Source organism: Grus americana, chromosome 2 (genome assembly GCF_028858705.1).
Source record: "Grus americana isolate bGruAme1 chromosome 2, bGruAme1.mat, whole genome shotgun sequence".
NCBI classification, from domain to species: domain Eukaryota; kingdom Metazoa; phylum Chordata; class Aves; order Gruiformes; family Gruidae; genus Grus; species Grus americana.
Genome location: NC_072853.1, coordinates 145,371,906 through 145,390,350, shown reverse-complemented (window position 1 = coordinate 145,390,350; position 18,445 = coordinate 145,371,906). Strand labels below are relative to the sequence as shown.

The 18,445-nt window shown below is 37.9% G+C and overlaps 1 protein-coding gene across 1 annotated transcript; it reads left to right on the top strand.

Moving 5' to 3' along the window:
* Window positions 1–77: 77 nt before the first annotated feature.
* On the top strand, window positions 78–17,245 carry DBF4 (DBF4 zinc finger). The gene is given in 17 exon segments (XM_054814428.1): window positions 78–336; window positions 528–627; window positions 2,365–2,543; window positions 4,451–4,645; window positions 5,831–5,881; window positions 6,368–6,437; window positions 6,579–6,655; window positions 8,202–8,232; window positions 8,510–8,552; window positions 10,348–10,479; window positions 10,709–10,818; window positions 12,045–12,132; window positions 13,127–13,241; window positions 13,562–13,686; window positions 16,016–16,879; window positions 16,881–16,941; window positions 16,943–17,245. Coding segments are annotated over 16 exon segments (2,250 nt in total). The 5' UTR covers window positions 78–336; window positions 528–581; the 3' UTR covers window positions 17,006–17,245.
* The last annotated feature ends 1,200 nt before the right edge of the window (window positions 17,246–18,445 follow it).

Here is an 18,445-nt window from a genome sequence, read left to right as displayed (position 1 = left end):
CCCCCGCAGTTAACGGCGGCTGACCTCCCGCCCTCGCCTGCCCGAGACACTGCTTTCCCTTCCGCCCTCCCCTTCGCGGGAGGGACCCCGCGGCCGACCTGCGCCCCTCACCCCACCTCCCCGCACCTCCCCGCCGCGCTCCTCCTCCCACCCCCGGCGCTCGGTCCCCGCCTTTCCCGCCGCTTGCCCGCGCCTTGCCGCGTGCGCGCGGCCGGGGCCGACCGTTGGTGAAGCGCGGCTCGCGGCGGGGCGCCCCTCGGACGGCGGCTCCGCTCTCTGGGAGGAGGAGCGAGGCCCCGCGCGGCGGACTGGGGCTGGCGGAAGCGGGAAAGCCTGGTGAGGGGATGCACGGCCCAGCACCGCCTGGAGACCCGCGGCGGCCCCAACGGCTGCGGCGGAGAGGGCCGGGAGCCCGGCAGGGAGGGTGGCCGGGCTGCGGCGAGAGGGGAGGGCTTGGAGCCGCCGGGGGAGAGGGCTTGCCGCTGCTGCGTGCCGGGGAGCTTAGCGGCTCTGCTGAACCCCTGCAGGTCTGCCGGCGGGCGGGGAGGAGGACGAGGACGAGGATGTGACTCCGCGGGAAGATGAAACCGAGCGCTGCGGAGGCCGCCGACAAAGGAGCGCGTCCCCGTAAGCGGCGGGTCGCTGGGATGGCCCGGGGGGAAAGCTTTGCGCCTCGGTTCCGGGCTGAGGGATGGCGGGGAGAAAGCGCTGCGCCCCGGCTGAGGGATGGCGGGGGGCTAAAGCCTTCCCCTCCCTCAGCGGGGTCGCGTTCAGCCGCGGCCTGGTGCTGGTGCCGCCTTCCTAGGCGAATACAGAGTAGAGGGACTGTTTTGCGTGTTGGGTTTTGTACGCGGAAGAGGCCTGCAGCCCTCATTGCCTGTTTTGAGCTTCTCCAGAAGAGAAGCAATTAGGAGTAGGGTGTCGGTCAGCGAGGAAGAAAAGACAATGCAAAACTTAGAGGTACGCAAGTCTTGGATGATTTTGTCTCTGTCGCTGGTTGTAAATGGAGTCCTGTGGAAGTGGGTAAGAACAGAGAAGGTACGATTATTTTCACCTAATAATATTTTTCTCCTTTCTAGGTATGTTTAGCTATAGGGGCTTCATGAGTTGCATGTCACTTGCGTGCATTTAGGACCCCTCAAAGTATTCCTCTTCGTTGTACAGTCTCCCCTAGAAACCACATCTAGGTATCGAAATGTTCTTTGGCAACAAGCTACACAGGGTTGCCCTGTTGCATAGAGAATCAATTCCTGTTTTTCATTTTGTACCTCACTCCCTAGTTTTGTTTGGTGCCCTGTAGCCCTTCTACAGGAATAGGCTGTTTAGCCTTTCTGTATTCTTCATTTTGTATATTTTTATTCTTTTTCCCTTAAATCATTTACTTTACAGACTGACAAAGTCTTCATCTACAAGGTCACTCTTTGTGCCTTTGATCATCCTTGTTACTCTTTTGCAGGCTTTATTTAAGATGTAGCAGAGTCCTGCACTTATAAAGTGGCATAATAAAATTATGCAGTTTATTTTCTGTTTCTTAGAAATTTTTAATTCTTTTTCTTTTTTGATACTTTTTTGCTACTCAGTATTGAGCTGATGTTCTCTAAGAACTCTACCACACTTTAAGATTTTCCTTGAGAAATGAGGCTTATTTCTCACTCTGACTTTTATTTGCTTATTTAAATGTCTAGTTTAACAGTTAGACCTGTGTGGATAATTCCGTGTTCAGCATCAGGAAAGTTCATCAGCACAGTTTAATTGCTGTATGTGGTTTCTTAGTTTTAGAGTAAAATTCACTGGGACAGAAAGAGTGGTCATAACTAGAGTGGTTTGGAACTTTAAGCTTAGTTTTTCTGCATCTCAGATTGGTGCTCAAAATTTAGATAAATAGTAGGATCTAGGTCTTGTGCTTTTCGGTGTTTCAGTTACTTTCAACCATTTTTTCTTCTAATGAGTCTATATGAGTCCTTTTTGTTTCAGATGAATGAGAGAGACAGATTCTCTTCTAAAATGATGTTCTTGTTATTATCAGTGACTGTGCAAATAGTGAATATACTGTGGTACGGAGATAGCAAATACTTGCCAAACTGGATGAGAAAGTTGCTGGCATGGTATATCAACTGAAGTAAAAAGTCCATTTTAGGATATGATTTTTAAGGAGAAACTTTTAAGGGCTATCTGTGGTATTATTATTATTATTGTCTTGCTTTTGACATATTTAACATATAGCTATTTTTTGAAGTTCTATATTGATTGCATGGAAGCTTGCCTTGTCCGTTTCCATAATTTAAGGATTTTCCTTTTTGAAAAGAAAAAAATAAACATAGTTCATAAAACACAGTCCTGTTAAATTCACTTTTCTTTTTGCAGCAGATGGAATGCAAGCAAAACCAGAAAAGATAAGATCTTCTCTGAAGAATGTGAAAAAAGACACAGAAAAAACAGAGAAACTTAAATATAAGCCACTCACTGGGAAGGTGTTTTACCTCGATATTCCATCAAATGTGATTTCTGAAAAAGTAGGAAAGGACCTCAAAGAGCTAGGAGGGGTAAGTTAATGACCAGAGACCTCTATGAAACTAAAAGAAAATCTGCACATGTGGCATGCCTTTTCCATGTTCTTTGTGACTGCTTTTTGATGTTATTTGTAGTTTATATGTGACAGGATCTTACTTTTTTATGTTTGTTGTAATGTTTAATACGAACAATTAGCTTATCAACAAATTATTTTGTGGATTTTTTGCTAGAAGCTGCTTTGCTAATTGTAACAAAAGTGTGTTTTAAAGGTTTGTTTTCAGTTGATTATTTATTTGCTTAAAATTTTATCCAAATTTAATAAGTTTCATTGTTTGAGGTCATTATTTTTTTTCTGCTGCTTCTGACTATATTGACATGTTTACATGTTACAACTAAAGTTGTTCAGCTGAACCTGAAAGGGATTAGAGGAAGTGTTTTGCATATGCTTACTAAAAGTCAGTACCTTCAGTAAGTACTGTCTGCACAGAGTATGTTAATGAGTATTTTTAAGTACTCTTACTTAAATTTTATAAGCATCTTAATATTCCCTCCTCCCCCCCCCCCAATTCTCTGTATTGTATGGAAGAAACACTTTGATACAAGCAAGTACCAGGATATCATAGTAACAAAGCAGCAATGTAATTGCTTGGTCCACTTTAAAGTTGAATATTTTGAATTAGTGTATAGGAATCTTCACAGTTAAAGTATCATATACCCTTTAACCACAGAAGCAAAAGGGATCTGCTTAAATTGCTAGCTATTCTGAACGTTGCTTTGGCAGTACTTTGACGTCAGAGGAGCGCTGAGCAGTTTTATGAAGTTGACTTTTGTAAATCAAGATACTGTCTGAAATTATAGTAGAGGCAAGGAATAGCAGTAATGGTTTCAAGTTAAATACGTCTCTTTACATTTAGCATTAAATGAGCACACACTATCTTTTGTCTTTCTCTCTAAAACTGAATTTTAGGAATTCATGTTTGAAAGGTAAGATTGCAAATGAAAGACTGAAAAGGAAGTTTTTCTGTTTCATTCTGAGGAGTGTATGCCTAAATCTGAGGTGCCTAGTGCCCTCAAGTTCAACTACCACATGTGATTCTTTGTTACTTGTGTGGAGTGCGCTCAAAAGTGCCTCTCTGTATGTCCCATTTCTGTAAAAAGTACAAAGAACAGAATTGGAAGGCACAGTCTGAAGCTTGCTGCCTGTGCAATTTGTGCTTTCCATACTGATGAGTGGAGAAGACAAAATATTTTAAGCTATGTAAACTGGCAAGAAATAATAAGGCAAATAGATTTGATAATCATGACAGTTGGTAATGGAAGACTGAAGGAGCAAAATGGAAGAGAATAGGCATAGGATAACCACCTATTTTGTCTTGCTGAGTGTGAAAATACTATGAATATACTGAAGTCTTCTATATTTTTTGAGAAGTGTTGTAAATACTGTAGGTGTGAAACATGGTAACTATCCTGAAATTTTATTCTTTTCTGCTGGTTCTAAACTCAAATGAATTTATAGCTTCTTGCAAGCTGTAAATTATGTTTGCATATACGTGCCTTTAAGTTTAGCTGAACACTTCTATGTAATTTCTGTTACATAAAATTCTATTAACCATGATTTTCCTTCTCAATGCAGTAGTTGAATTCTTCTAATTGGAAAGTATTAAGCTAGACAGTTCAAAGAATGATAATAATCAAAACAAAGCTCTCTTGATAGAGATTTCAAAATTAAGAAATTGAAATTAGAATTTGTGACTGGTAAGATGCTACTACAGCTCAGTTATAATTGTCATCCAGATCTTTAGAAAATACTGTCTTGTTAATTCAATGTTTCTGAACTTAATTATTCTAGAAGTTTTGTCACTTTTTTTTATACAATGTAAAATTGAGTTACTGATTTATTGTCCTGAAATAATTACTTGCTTTATATCTTTATATTTAGAGAGTGGAGAGTTTTCTTAGTAAAGATATCAGCTATCTGGTGTCTAATAAAAAGGAGGCAAAATTTGCACCAACTCTTGGTCAGATTTCTCCTGTTCCTAGCCCAGAATCTGCACGTAATGGAGGAAATAGTTCACCTCATCCTAGCAACCAAAAAGATCGACATGATGGAAGTTCATTTAAGATAGTAGATACAGTAAGTTTCTTAGTAATAATACTGCAAATTGGGTACAACCCATGGGATATGCTCTTACAGTTTTTCTCCTATTTTGTTTCTTAAAGATGGCAACAGTTCCTTGGGTGAATAAGGTTGGGGTTTTTTCGGGTTTTTTTTACAGGTCAAACATACTTTTAAACTAGTTAAGTTTAACAAGTTAGTCTGACCTGACTCAAACTAATTAAGCAAAGTTTCAAAACTAATTCAAAAAAGGAGCCTTTTCTACAAATTAGTAGACTACACTACACTAAAATCTGTTCTAATATAGTATGTCTGACTTATAACATTGACATTGTTATGTTTGACAGCTGGGTCAGTATGGATAGGCTTGCGATGGCATCCAGTGGTTCCTGTCACTTTAGCAACACAGCCTATTAATATCTGGCTGCTGTCATGTTGTTAATGCAGATATCTACACGAGCACTCTGACTGTAGTTCAGGGAAATAATCAAAATTGAACATTATGAGTATTAAGTTTTTCTGAGCTCTTAGGGTCACATTAATTGCAACAGTATCTGAATTTGTGCATGGAGTTTCTTACATGGGCAAGTCTTGTGTCCTTTCAAAATACCTTTGGAAACAATTAGCTGTACCATATATGTGGTACTTAGAAACATGACAGTGAGCAAGTCTGTGGGCTGGTCTTTGCATTGCATAGGTGAGATCACCTCATTTTTCAAATAACCTAGATAGGTAAAGGCATGCTTATTATGAACAAACAGCATACAGTACAAACAGAAATGCACTAGTTATAGAACAGATGGGAATAAGATGGAGGCTATGATTATATTCATGACTGTTAGCTTAATTTGGCACAAGTCCAGCTTATGATACCTCATTTTTTGGCATGTGCCACTGGCTGCTTATTCCCACCATCTTTGTTGTTCCAGCACTAACATTGCTTCGGCCATGTGGTGACCTGCTTTGGCTGAAAATAACTAGTTTTTTGTTGGGTTTTCCCTCCTCCTTCTTCCCCCCGCCCGCCCCGTATCAACCCTAACCTTGTGGGGAAGATGCGAGTTAATGAAAACTAGCAGTACAGTAAAAAAAGGAGACTATCATAGCTAAAATTCTTATTTGTTAGCAGTAATGTAAATTGTCTTACATTTTGTTTTTTTGAAATGAGTTCTAACTTGCTACAAATGTGTTTCTGTTTTAATATAGGTACGTTTGAGCAGAGGAAAATCCTTAGTTGAAAAAGCAATCAAAGAACAGGTAAGCCAAGTAATCAATAAATTCATGCTTGAGAAACTTGTGTTTTCCTCTTCTAGAAAACAAGCAGTAGTAAGAGTGGTAAAACTGTCAGGTCATGCTTTCTGGATACTTCTTGAAGAATTGAAAGTCTGTGGAGTCTTATGACCAGAATTATAATTTATCAGGATTGCTAATATAGCTAGCATTTGAGAGGTGCTTGTGAAGTTAATGTATAAATTCACTGTCTTCAAATTTTAGTCACTATAAAATGTGGCAGTAGAGAACAGGTCTGGCTTTATGAAACGTTAAATATAATCTTTTGATAGTGAAGCGCTGTGACACAGAGATAGAACAGTCAGTTGAGGAGAGCCGTAGTCTTCTTGCAAGAAGCAAAGCATCTGCACTTTGATCTCAGCTTTCATATTACATGTTGTAATATATTTCTAATTATTTTACATAATCTACGATATATTGCTTAAAATTATTAATATAATTTATTGTTTGCAGGACTTAATCCCCTCTGGTAGTATATTGTCCAATGCTTTGAGTTGGGGAGTGAAGATACTTCATATTGATGGTAAATATTTTTGTTTGATGAAGCCTATGTTGCACTTGTAACGTACATTTATTCTGTTGATGAAGTCTAAATATTAAAAATGACAAATTACTTCATACAAAAATAAACTCAGCTGAGTATAATTCTCCCTCTTTTTGCCAGATGTTAAGAATTACATTGAACAAAAGAAAAAGGAGCTCTACCTATTCAAGAGAGCAGGCAGTTCTTTTAAAGATGTGGTAAGTGGCTCTGCCATTTGTGAAAACGTCATTTGTTCCATTAACTGAGAAAACACAGGTCTACTAAATACTGCCTACTGTGAAGCTTACAGATTTTATTTTAATAAAGTCTTGCTCATATTCAATTTTTCACAGACCAGTATGTTTTATGAATTTAAAACCATCTTTGAAAAATAGAAAGTATTAGCTATACATTTCAGCATTATTTAAAAGTAAATTCCATAGTAGCATTGATTAAATAATGTGTAGACCTTTGCTCTTGCAAAGGCTATCTAACAATCAGAAGTACTGAACTGTCTGAAATTTCCATTCTGCCTGCCTCAAAAATAATAAATAATTTAAAAAAAATGTAGCTTGGTTTTAGTATGATGTAAACTGTGGTTAAGTTGCCTTGTATAATTTTCGCTATGACACACTGATTAGAAACCCTTTCCTTTTGATGGACCATTTTGAAGAATCGGTTACATTTCCTGAAGAAGCTGTCTCTAGGGAATCTGTGACAGTTGCTCAACTCTGCATCTTTTCCTTCCTGGTCTTCTAAAGAATCTGTATAACACATCTTTGAGCTATTCTGCCAATAATGTGTAGCTGGCATGTAAAAATCGCAACATTTCCAGATTTTAGTGTATGATAGAGTGAGACACTGAAACTGTTTCAGCCGCTTGTGCATTCCATCTGCAGTTGCTCTGTAATGTAAACATGTGAAGTTGTACAATTACCTATTCTAGGCAGGGGTCTGTGGTAAGTAAATGGAAATGTACCATCTAGCGTATGTTATGTTGTTTTGGAATACAATATTAGCTAATTATTGAGGCCACATGAAATCCTCTGCTAAATCATCAGTGTATCAGTGTTCATAGATAGCAGGGTGGGGGTTTTTTGCAAGTAGTATAAAATATGACTTTGTATCTTTACCAGAATCAATTACAGCTAACAGCTGTTGCTTGAATGTAGACTTTACTCATTTCTGAAGAGGAAATACTCCTTTTAATTTTAATCTTCATTGCTAAAAAAAACCAAAACAAAACAAAAAACCAAACCAAAACAAAAAAAACCCCAACCTGTGTAAATCCATTCAAATGAGAAGAATTGTTTTAACTGGAGAATGTTGCTATTTGCAGTTTTTGGTGGCATTTTACAGCTTGTTGTTTATTAGCATTTATACAGCATTGTAAAAATGTTATCTGTATTTCAGAATCAACTTTCAACCATGGCGACGTATTTTGGGGGAAGAGAGAGAATAAGTGAATAAATTTACCTATGTGGGTTTTCTGTTTGATTTTGGTTTTAGGAAAAAGAAATGGAAACATCTCAAGGAGAATGTGTTTTTGCGGTATAGAAATAACCATTTCTTTGTGAAGCATGTCACCCTATTTTGGAAGTATTAATGAACTTAGTTTCCTGCAAAACTTATCATGACTGTCTATGAAGTCATGATTAACATAGGGAGACTCTTATAACTTAAAATTGGTTACAGCTAAATCTTTAATAAAATGCAGACTAATATTCACAGGGATTTTATACTTTCTATCTTTTTTTTCAACAGGGAAAACAAGTTACTGCTCCAAAGTCAAGAAGTAAGTATTTCAATATTTGTAGAGTGTTTTGTTTTGCCTTACGTTCTGAATGCTTAAAAATGTTCTACAGTTCTCATCTGGTCAAGTGTGCTGCTGTATTCTGATTTGTATGTCTAAGAAAAGCATGTAGAAGAACTTCATGAAAATCAAAAGTTTGTCAAAACATGTACATAATGAGTTCTAAAATAATGTCTGCTTATTTATTCAGCCACTGGAGTAACTTGCTGAATGAAGAAAAGTATTGTTCTCTTAATTGCCTTTTCTCCCCCTTGAACAGGTAAATTGAAAAATCCATTTGTCAAGGTGGAAGATAGAAGTCGGTAAGTGTTCTCTTCATGCATTCAATAACGTGGTTCTGAAACTGAGTAATTCAGAAACATTTGGTATGCCATGAGGAAGTGGCCTTCAGATTTCAATTTCCTTCCACTTCCTGACTTTAGGTGCCAGGTATATTGTCATCTTATAACAAGATACAAAATTTTCATCTCCGCATGCTCTGGATAGGTAACTGTGTGTAGCCACTGAATGAGATTGAGCAGGTAGTAGTATAGTAAGGAATATTTGCAAAAGGTAATGGAAGTGGAAAGTTAACACGTACCTCCAGTTTGTAGACCATGAGTGGGTTCGTTGGGTTACTTTCTGCCAACAGCCATATGAATGAAGAGGAAGCCTGGGAGCTTTGAACCTTGACATCTTTTCTTAGATCCAAATCCTATAGCCCAAAAGGCCAATAAAACTTTGTATGCTAAATTCCAGTCCTGTAGTCCCAACTCAATAATGTTCATCTCCTGCAGAGACTGTTTAGATGTAAGGAAAGGGAAGTCGTTATAGTTCAAGTCATCCCTTGAAATTAGGTTTAATTTCCTGTTCAATCATTTCTTTTTAAAAGGGAAAAAAAAAGCTATTAATCTGATTTCAATATCCACAGTACCATGAAATCTGATATTTTTGGCCTTTAAAATTTTCACATCTTTCTGGTACTGTAATTGATCAGACCTGGTTGTGTAAGGAAATACCAGTTTGCCAGAAGTTGAGAGAACAATGAATTATAAAAAAGTGCAGTTCTGCACAGCATGTTTTGCACTTTTATATTCTTAACTAACTTCTGCTTTATGATGGTGTTTATAAGCTCCAAATTCTTTGGCCTGATTTCTTTGACACCTTCCTGAATTTAAAAAAAAAAAAAAAGAGATCTAATCCTGGTCTTAAACTATGAGTTGGTAATAGGTATGAGGGACGTGAGGGTAGTGGGGAGAATTGAACAAACACGGTTATAAGTACAAGAAATTCGCATATAAATATGTATGAATTTTAGCTTCTGAATATAGTTGGGTACCAAACACCTGAAACACTTAAATGTTTATGTAATACAAACAATGTTTTTTAATGTTTGTACAACATAAGTAACAGTTCAGAAGCAGAACAAGATGCTTAGCTGTCCCTATTATGTTTTCCAGATTTCTTCTTTTTCTTCTGCCTGGGTAGCTTATAATAGTAATGTGGGGAAAAAATGAGACTGAACTCTGGCATCAGCATTTCAGTCAAATGATTCAGTATGTGAACTTTTGGCATGCCCTATTTTAAACAATTTTAATATATTCAGAGCAATGGTACAGTTGCTAGTTCTGATATCTTTTTAAGTACAATACTGTACAGGAAAAATGATCTTTCTGGAAAATGAAAAGGTCAGTTTTTATATTTTGAATGGTGAATTGATTAAAACTTGTCAAAAAGGAAGAAAATGGTAAAATGGAAAAAAAAAATAATGCATTGAATGTTAGGAACTGCTATAGCTACTTCTCAGGAACACAGATGCACCATCATCTAAATTGTTCTTATTGGCTACCCAACGCTCAACAGTAAATGGGCATGAAAGCCATACCCCAGGGAATGTATAAGACAGCTATGGAAACTCAAGGCAAATCTACTTTGAGAAAGTATCAAGTTTATAGGAAGGAATGACATATTCTAGGATATTTATCTGCTTGGCATTCTGTGTACGTTAGATGTAAGAGAGAAACACTTTTTCAAGATTTTTGACCTGACTGTAATCTGTGCTATAAACTCCCTTTTCCATTTCTGATGGTTCTAACGTGCTTGTTTTGTCTAATACAGCCACTACCGACCGTTTTATCTGCAGTTACCCAGTTTTCCAGTTCTGAACTACTGTGTTCCAAAACCGTATAGTCCATTTGAAGTGGATAAGAGGCATCCTTCTGGTCAAAAGCAAACTCAGTCTAAGCAAAGGTTTGTTGAAACTTTGTTATTGAGATGTGGATAGAGGAAAGGGCGGTTCTCTGAAATACTTGTAAAGTAATTGTTTTCTAAAATAATTGCTCTGCTTCTATTTTTGTGTGATATTTAATACGAATAGCCATGTCTCAGCTGATGTATTTGCTGCACTGTAACTATTGGTGTCTGTCTGTCTTTCTGTACCCTCTTTATCCTGTCTTTAGTCCTTTTTTTGGACATACAGATGCATACATCCAAAAATGCAGCCTTCTCCTATCACTGTGGGTCAGCATAAGATATTTTTTTCCTTTCTGCCACTGGTTTCTTCTTTGTCCTCATCCTGGATGCCATCCAGTAAGTATTTTACAGGAAGTGGATTTCTTACGACTTCTTTTTATATTTGTCAGTATAATGCTAAAGTAGGCAGTTAAAATTTTTTAAAACAGTGATATTCAGTCATAGTGCAAAATCATTGTTGGTAAAGAGTGTGCATTGTTGATAAAGTCTAATTTATAAAAATTAGACTCTGTAAATAGTGCTTCAACTCTTCAGAGTTGAAAAGTGGATGCCAGCTGCCCAGTAGAATTGCAGTTGGTCTTACAGCAGGTGTTTATATGATACATTTTGACATTCAGGCTCTATTTGAGCATTCCAGATGCAGCTAGGACTTCCAGTAAATCAATTTTATGATTTGAAACTACTTAGGAGTCCTAATTATCAGTTTTGTTTGTTGGGCTTTTTTTTTTTTGTGAATGAAACTGTTGTTTTGAGTTTCTTCTACCTAGTATATCTGGAGTATTAATGATTCTTTCATTGACTTCTAAAATTGATTCACGTGAGAGACTAGAGATATTTGGGTGAAAGGTAGCTTTTCTATATGTGCAACTCTCTGTATCTAGTAACTTTTGCTGCTTTTCTGTCCTCGGGTTCTAAGACTTAATTAGGTTTGATACTTGTTTTCTTTCTAAAATAGCTTCTCCACTGTTCAGTTTCTATTCATTCTTCACCATTATTATATTGTTGGAGGTTTTCAGCTGATATTGCCATGATTATTTATATTTTTTATTTGCAATGAATGTAGCAGCATGAAAAAGCAAAGCAACCTTTGCTTACAGCAGTAACCTTTGCAATAGTAAGGCAGTCTATGATGGTGTCTTTTTTAGAGGGAGTTAAGCCCATTCTTTTTAAAGCATTTAAATAAAAAGAAAAAAGGTGGGGGGGAAAAGGAAATATTCTTTTCATTTCTGTGGATTAAGGAGTATGATATAATTGAAAACTTCAGGAGAATGGTTCGAATGAATATTCCCATTTAATCTTTCAGGTTTGGCGCATGCCAAAGAGATAGTTAGGTGGGAGATTATTTCATACTCAGCAGGTAAATGTGAGGAATGTCAGTTTCAGGAGAGAGAAATGGGAGTGCTCACTTGTTTTATCTTTATCTGGGAGAAAAGCTTGTTGAATTTAAGTTGTCAGTTCGACTTGCTTCTGCATCAGGCAAGACCTGCAGACATTATTCAGTCTTCAGATGATAAATGCCTTTGGTTATATCCTGCTTTACTGGTTCTCTGTGATTTTTACAGTTCTAAAGAGGGAAGGTGAAGAGGCTAGTGTCATAGCAAAAGTACACAGATGTGGAACCTATCCTGTTGGAACCCAACAAATGCTGGGGCAAGTGTTGCCAATTTAGATTTGTTGATTGAAAGTGATTGTTGAAAGCAATGTACACTTACTATGCTGAGCAATACATTGCTATGCTTTGTAAGTCAGATTTTTCAGGACAGGTTTTTTGATGTAAAATCCTGAGCTTACATCTATGCAGATACTTGGTAAAGTCTGTCAGAATGATTTTTGGCTAGACAGGGAGATGGCACTATTCCTCTGAAGTAAAAGGGAAGTAGAGATTGATGGTTTTGCTGTACCACTAGCATATCACCCTTAGGTAATTTAATAGTGAATTGCAGCAAACAGTAGCTCTCCCCAGCTGAGGGCTCTGAAGGTCATGGAGCAGCTATTGAAAACCTCTTCGTGTTTTAATCTCCATGAAGAACTTGAGGTTCATTTCGTCTTACTTCCACTTAGCCTGTACCTAGAGAAACAGGAGAAAATGGCATTTAGTCAGCATATTCAAAAGCTACATATAACTGACAAATACGACTGTTCTTTACTTTTACCAGAGATTGAGAGGTCATCTGTTAGACAAATGTTTTTACTGCGTGTTCTCTTGGCATCAAAAATACAGTAGATGAGATGTTAGAAGAATTTTTTCTCTTTTTCTAGTTTTGATTTTATCGAATCTCCTTTTCTTTTATCATCTATACACAGAGATTTCAATATATCCCTTGATTTGTCGAGGAGTTTTTTTGTTTGGCAATTTTGCATTGTTTATTTTGAGTCAGTGATGGTAGTACATCTGTACTAACCTGGATGTTTTATGCTTACGTATAGTTCCACAAGGTTTGCCTGTCTTGTTGCAGTAAATATTTTTTTTAATTAATGCATAATTTTTCTCTTGTTTTTTCTAAATATTGGCTAACATAATGTAAATAGTTTGAGGGGAAATAAATCTTTTTTTTTTCCAATTAAGAACGAACATACTGTGAAAGGCAAGTATAGAGCTCAGCTCTGTATTTGAGACTCATTAACATATCTCTTCTGTTAACAGAAACAAAATAAATAGTGACAAGGACTGTGGAACTTCTGTTCAGCTCCCTCAGAAGGACAAAAAGAAGAGAGGATATTGTGAATGTTGTGGGAAGAAATATGAAGATCTGCAAACTGTATGTGACATGTCAAGTGTATGCTTTGATACAGTCATATCTCTTAAGTGTAATATCAACAATGGTTTCTACTTGCTAGTTTAATGTAAGATTTTCTGAATCTATCTCCTAAAAAGCAGGAAGTGGGTATTTTTTTTCCCTTATAGGTTTTAATTCTTCATTGCTGCCTCTATACATGGTAGCTGAAAGCACTAATAGATCATGTCTCAGACACTGGTAATAAATTAATGACATTTACTTACTGCTCCATATCATACTGTTAACTTGTATATTTGTATCTGTAGTATTAGATTTGTTTCATTTTTTTTCTTTAATTCCAGCATCTTGAAAGTGAACAGCACCAAAATTTTGCACAAAGCACGCAGTATCAAGTTGTTGATGATATCATCTCAAAGTTTGTTTATGAGTTTGTCGAATACAAAGATGATGCAAAAAAAATAAAAAGGTAAGTTACATGTTCTAAATTCTAAAGACCCTGTGGGTTAAGACATTGTATTGGGTTTGCGTGGCAAGGTTTTGGTAGCGGGGCGGGGCCACAGGGGTGGCTTCTGTGAGAAGCTGCTAGAAGCTTCCCCGGTGTCTGATAGAGCCAATGCCAGCCGGCTCCAAGACGGACCCACCCCTGGCCAAGGCCAAGCCAGTCAGTGTCTCTGTGATAACATATTTAAGAAGGAAAAAAACAGTTAGAGAGAGAGCTTTTGCAGCCGGAGAGGGGAGTGAGAAGATGTAAGAAACTCTGCAGACACCAAGGTCAGTGCAGAAGGAGGGGGAGGAGGTGCTCCAGGCGCCGGAGCAGAGATCCCCCTGCAGCCCGTGGTGAAGGCCATGGTGAAGCAGGCTGTCCCCCTGCAGCCTGTGGAGGAAAGATGAGGGGGTGTAGAGATTCCACCTGCAGCCCGTGGAGGACTCCACTCTGGAGCAGGTGGAGGCACCTGAAGGAGGCTGTGGCCCCATGGGAAGCCCACACTGGAGCAAGTTCCTGGCAGGACCGGTGGCCCCGTGGAGAGGGGAGCCCACGCCAGGGCAGGTTTGCTGGCAGGACTTGTGACCCTATGGGGGATCCCATGCTGGAGCAGTTTGCTCCTGAAGGTCTGCACCCCATGGAAGAGACCACCCTGGAGCAGTTCATGAAGGACTGTAGCCCGTGGGAAAGACTCATGTTGGAGAAGTTCGTGAAGGACTGTCTCCCATGAGAGGGACTCCATGCTGGAGCAGGGGAACAATGAGAGGAGCCCTCCCCCTGAGGATGAAGAAGCGGCAGAAACAATGTGTGATGAACTGACCGTAACCCCCACTCCCCGTCCCCCTGTGCTGCTGGGGGGGTGGAGGTTGAAGCCGGGAGTGAAGTTGAGCCCGGGAAGATGGGAGGGGTGGGGGAGGTGTTTTAAGATTTGACTTTCTACTCTGTTTTGCTTGGTAATAAATTAGATGAATTCCCTCTCTAAGTTCAGTCTGTTTTGCTCGTGATGATAATTAGTAAGTGATCTCTCCCTGTCCTTATCTCGACCCACGAGTTTTTCATTGTACTTTTTCTCCCCTGTCTAGTTAAGGAGGGGGAGTGAAAGAGCAGTTCTGGTGGGCACCTGGCCCCCAGCCAGGGTCATCCCACCACAGACATTGACCATAAAGATACTGAGATCTGAAATTCTGAATCTGATACAGAATAAATTCTGATTTTTCAGTCTGAAATCACTGAAACTTGTAATACAGTCGTACCTGACAAATCAGTTCTATAAAGCAGAAGTTAGGAGAAAAACTCCAAACATTAGAAGTGAACATCACAGGAAAATGGGGCTGACAGGAATTGCCAAAAGTTGTCTTATCTGTCCTTCAGCTTCAGAAAAGCAAAATCTACTGTGCTAAAATACTGCTCACAGAAGGACAGCAATGTCTGGACACCTTGCTCTAAAAACTTTCTGACATTCTTAGTAGCCTAAAAAAAGGAAATAATATCTTCCTTGGTCAGTCTGATCTCCTTACATGTTGAAAAACTTTTCCTAGCCTAATCTAGATCTTCCTATCTATACTCTAAGCCTCTTAGCTTCTGTCCTGCCTTTGCTGGACAAAGAAAGCAGATTTTCCTTTCTTCTTCGTGGCTCAAAATCTTAAATGGGAGAGAAGGACTTCTGCCTGCAGTCCAAGACATGAAGCCAGTGTCTTCATTACTTGGAACAGTAGCTCAATTCAAAATTGCTCTGGTTTGTTTGCAAATGAGTCAGGAATAACTGTCTCACTTTTATTTAAAAAAAAAAAAAGTACTTAAGAAATAAAGATACACTTAGTGAAATCAAAGGAAATGCAAATAGAGTCAAACAACTGATAGCCTAATGAAGGCAAGCCTCTATTACTTTTGTGATTTAAAAATACTCAGAGTGGTTAGGTTTGAAATACTATGTCAAGAAAAGCATCTATATGCTAATTTTGTGTGTATATATTGTAGAATATTTGTAATTATAGTCATTGCATTATATTCATTAACTTCTTTTGTTCTTAATACTGTGAATTGAGATTTACTGAAATACTAGACTGCTTACTTCATGTATTTTTAAAACAATTTTATGAGCTGTAGAAATCAAGAAAACATCAAATTCAACTATGAGGCACTCCTGTGTTCCTGTAGGAATAGTGTGTTGCTACCCTAAATACATCTTAAATGTAAAAACAAAAATTGCTTTGTCAGTTTGGTTGCTTTTCTAGAATCAGTTGCATATGGAGTTATGTTACTCATGTCTCTTTCAAGTGTTTGTTAATTCTTTTAAACAATTTCATTGTAGGACAAAATGTAGTACAGGATATTTTTCTCCTATTATTGGAAAGATAACTAGACCAGATGAGCTGAAAGAACGACTGAAAAAGCAACGCATTTCATTGAAAAGCTACTCATGGAAGGATACCGCGATGCGGGCGCTCAAACTGGATCGCCAGCCTACAGAAGTACAACCAAATTCTATGCCAATACCTACCCCTGTTTCTGGATCTGTCTGTTCAGTTCTTTATTGTCATCTGTCACAACCTTCAGAACTGAAAAGTAAGTTCATAAATAATGATGAAAATATTAAAACTGGTTGCTCCTGTGCTGCAAACTTGAGAGAGACTATTGTATCATCCATTTTCATAGAACCACCTCCTCAGAAAGATGACAAAACATACACTGAGAACTTGTCTCAAGCTTATGAGCCATTCAGTAAAGAAATACTGGAACCAGAAGTAAATAAAAAAAATTTACAGTGTTTTCAGGAAGACGTGTGTACTTTATATTCTCATATTCGAGTTACAGATTTTAGTGAAAAAGACAAAAACCTGTTACAGCCAAAACGAAAATTAAATAATGCAGTAGTTCTACCAGCAAAGTGTTTGAAAAAAACAGATGCCAATCCTACGTTTGTCAAGAAACATTGTGATTTATGTGATAATCATCAACAGATGCAGCACAATGTAGCTCTGGAGGCTGAGGTATCTGATACTGCTATAAACAAAGAACTTAATGAATTGGCTGCCAGCACTGCACATAGTTCACCATCTGGAAAGCTGCACAGAAAAGTGAAGCTTTACTTGGGAAAAAATAAGAGGGAAACCCGGAAACAGAATATGGAGTTATGTGTAAAGTATACAGATGGACTGTCTGTTCCTGAAGAGAAGTTACTGTAGCTCACCAGTGCAGGCCCTACTGGAATTATTGCAGGCAAGTGAAATAAACTCAAGAATTTGGAGGTTTTTCAGGTTACACTGAGAACAAAGGTTCAACTAGCGTAAAAGATACGTAGGAAGGGCAGAATGCAAATGTTATGTGGTCGCTATTTTCCTCTTCATCCTCCTCCCCATTTGTTGAATTTTAATGCTGCTTTATTTAATATAATGATTTTCAAATCAATTTGCAAATTTAAGATTTTATTCATGGAAACTTTAATTGCTGTATTATATGTACAGATGGTTTGGTTTTCAAGTTTTTTAATGCAAAAACTTCTGTATATGTAAATATGAAAAATAAAACTAAGGTCTGTTTTCTTTGGGTTTTTTGTTTGGGTTTTTTTGTTAAAAGGTACTGCTTTATTACAGCTAGTAAAAGGTTCTGACCCCAGATCTGGGGTTATATTAATTGCTAGGCAAAACCAATAAGCATGATGTAGCTGCATTTGGATAGAATAATTTTCTAAAATCAGTGATTATGGTACATTCTAAATAACCACATTATAAATAACTGGATGTGCCATTGTAAATAAAGCAGTCCATTACTTACAGACTACTGATGTTTTATGGAGATTTGGTTGCTTCTCTTCCTATTCCTTCTGCTTTATTAGAGAATGCAGAAAAAGTCACTTGCTTTCCTAATACTTCTTCTGCTGAAATTGTCTCAGGGAACCTATGTGATCACAAAGAAACAGAATTAGGAAAGCATGGTTGGTTGTTTTTTTTTTTTTGCTACTCTGACATAATTTATGTTTAGACTAAAACTGTAGCTGTATTGTGTATTTCAGCCAATAGGAAAGCAGTAGATGTATACTTTAATTTTTCTTTAAAATAAACACAACAACAGAGCAGCAGCGATGACAACAAAACAGCCAATAACTTTCTGATTGACTCAGCTCACTTGTCTGATTTTTCTTTCAGAGCAGCCAGCCTGTCTGACTAGCTTACTTGGAGGCAGAGACAAGTGACAATTGGGAAGACTTTTTTTTAATACTTTGGATCTTTACCAGAGCTAATCTCTTTCAGAATTGCCGTATCTGTAAATCAGTGCAGGGCATGAGTACAGAATTACAGGAGGTAATTGCAAAGCTTTATTAATAAATGTAAGTGCCTTAAGGTCATAGAAGAGATCTAAACCAGCAGAAATTACTCTCATTAATTTTTACATAAATTACTTGTTTGCATTTTTATCTCTTGCCTATTTAATGTTCTCAAACTTACTCTGTTAGTGTTCTTATGTTAAAGTGCTTTTGGTTGTCACATGCTATTGTCTGTCCTTTATGGGGTATCTTCTTTGAGGGGTAGGTAAAGCTTCTTGGTGTGCAGGAAGGGGTGAGGAAAATGGCATAAAATTACTTTCTTTTAAAGAGTGTATGAATTGGAAGCTTAATGATGAAAGTAGCTGCTTAGGCCATTGCTGTCACCTGAAAGGTGATATTCTTTATTCTACTCTTTATGTAATTGCCTATATAGCCTAGTAAGAGCTACTTTTGGTCTCTCCATCTTAATGGTCACTT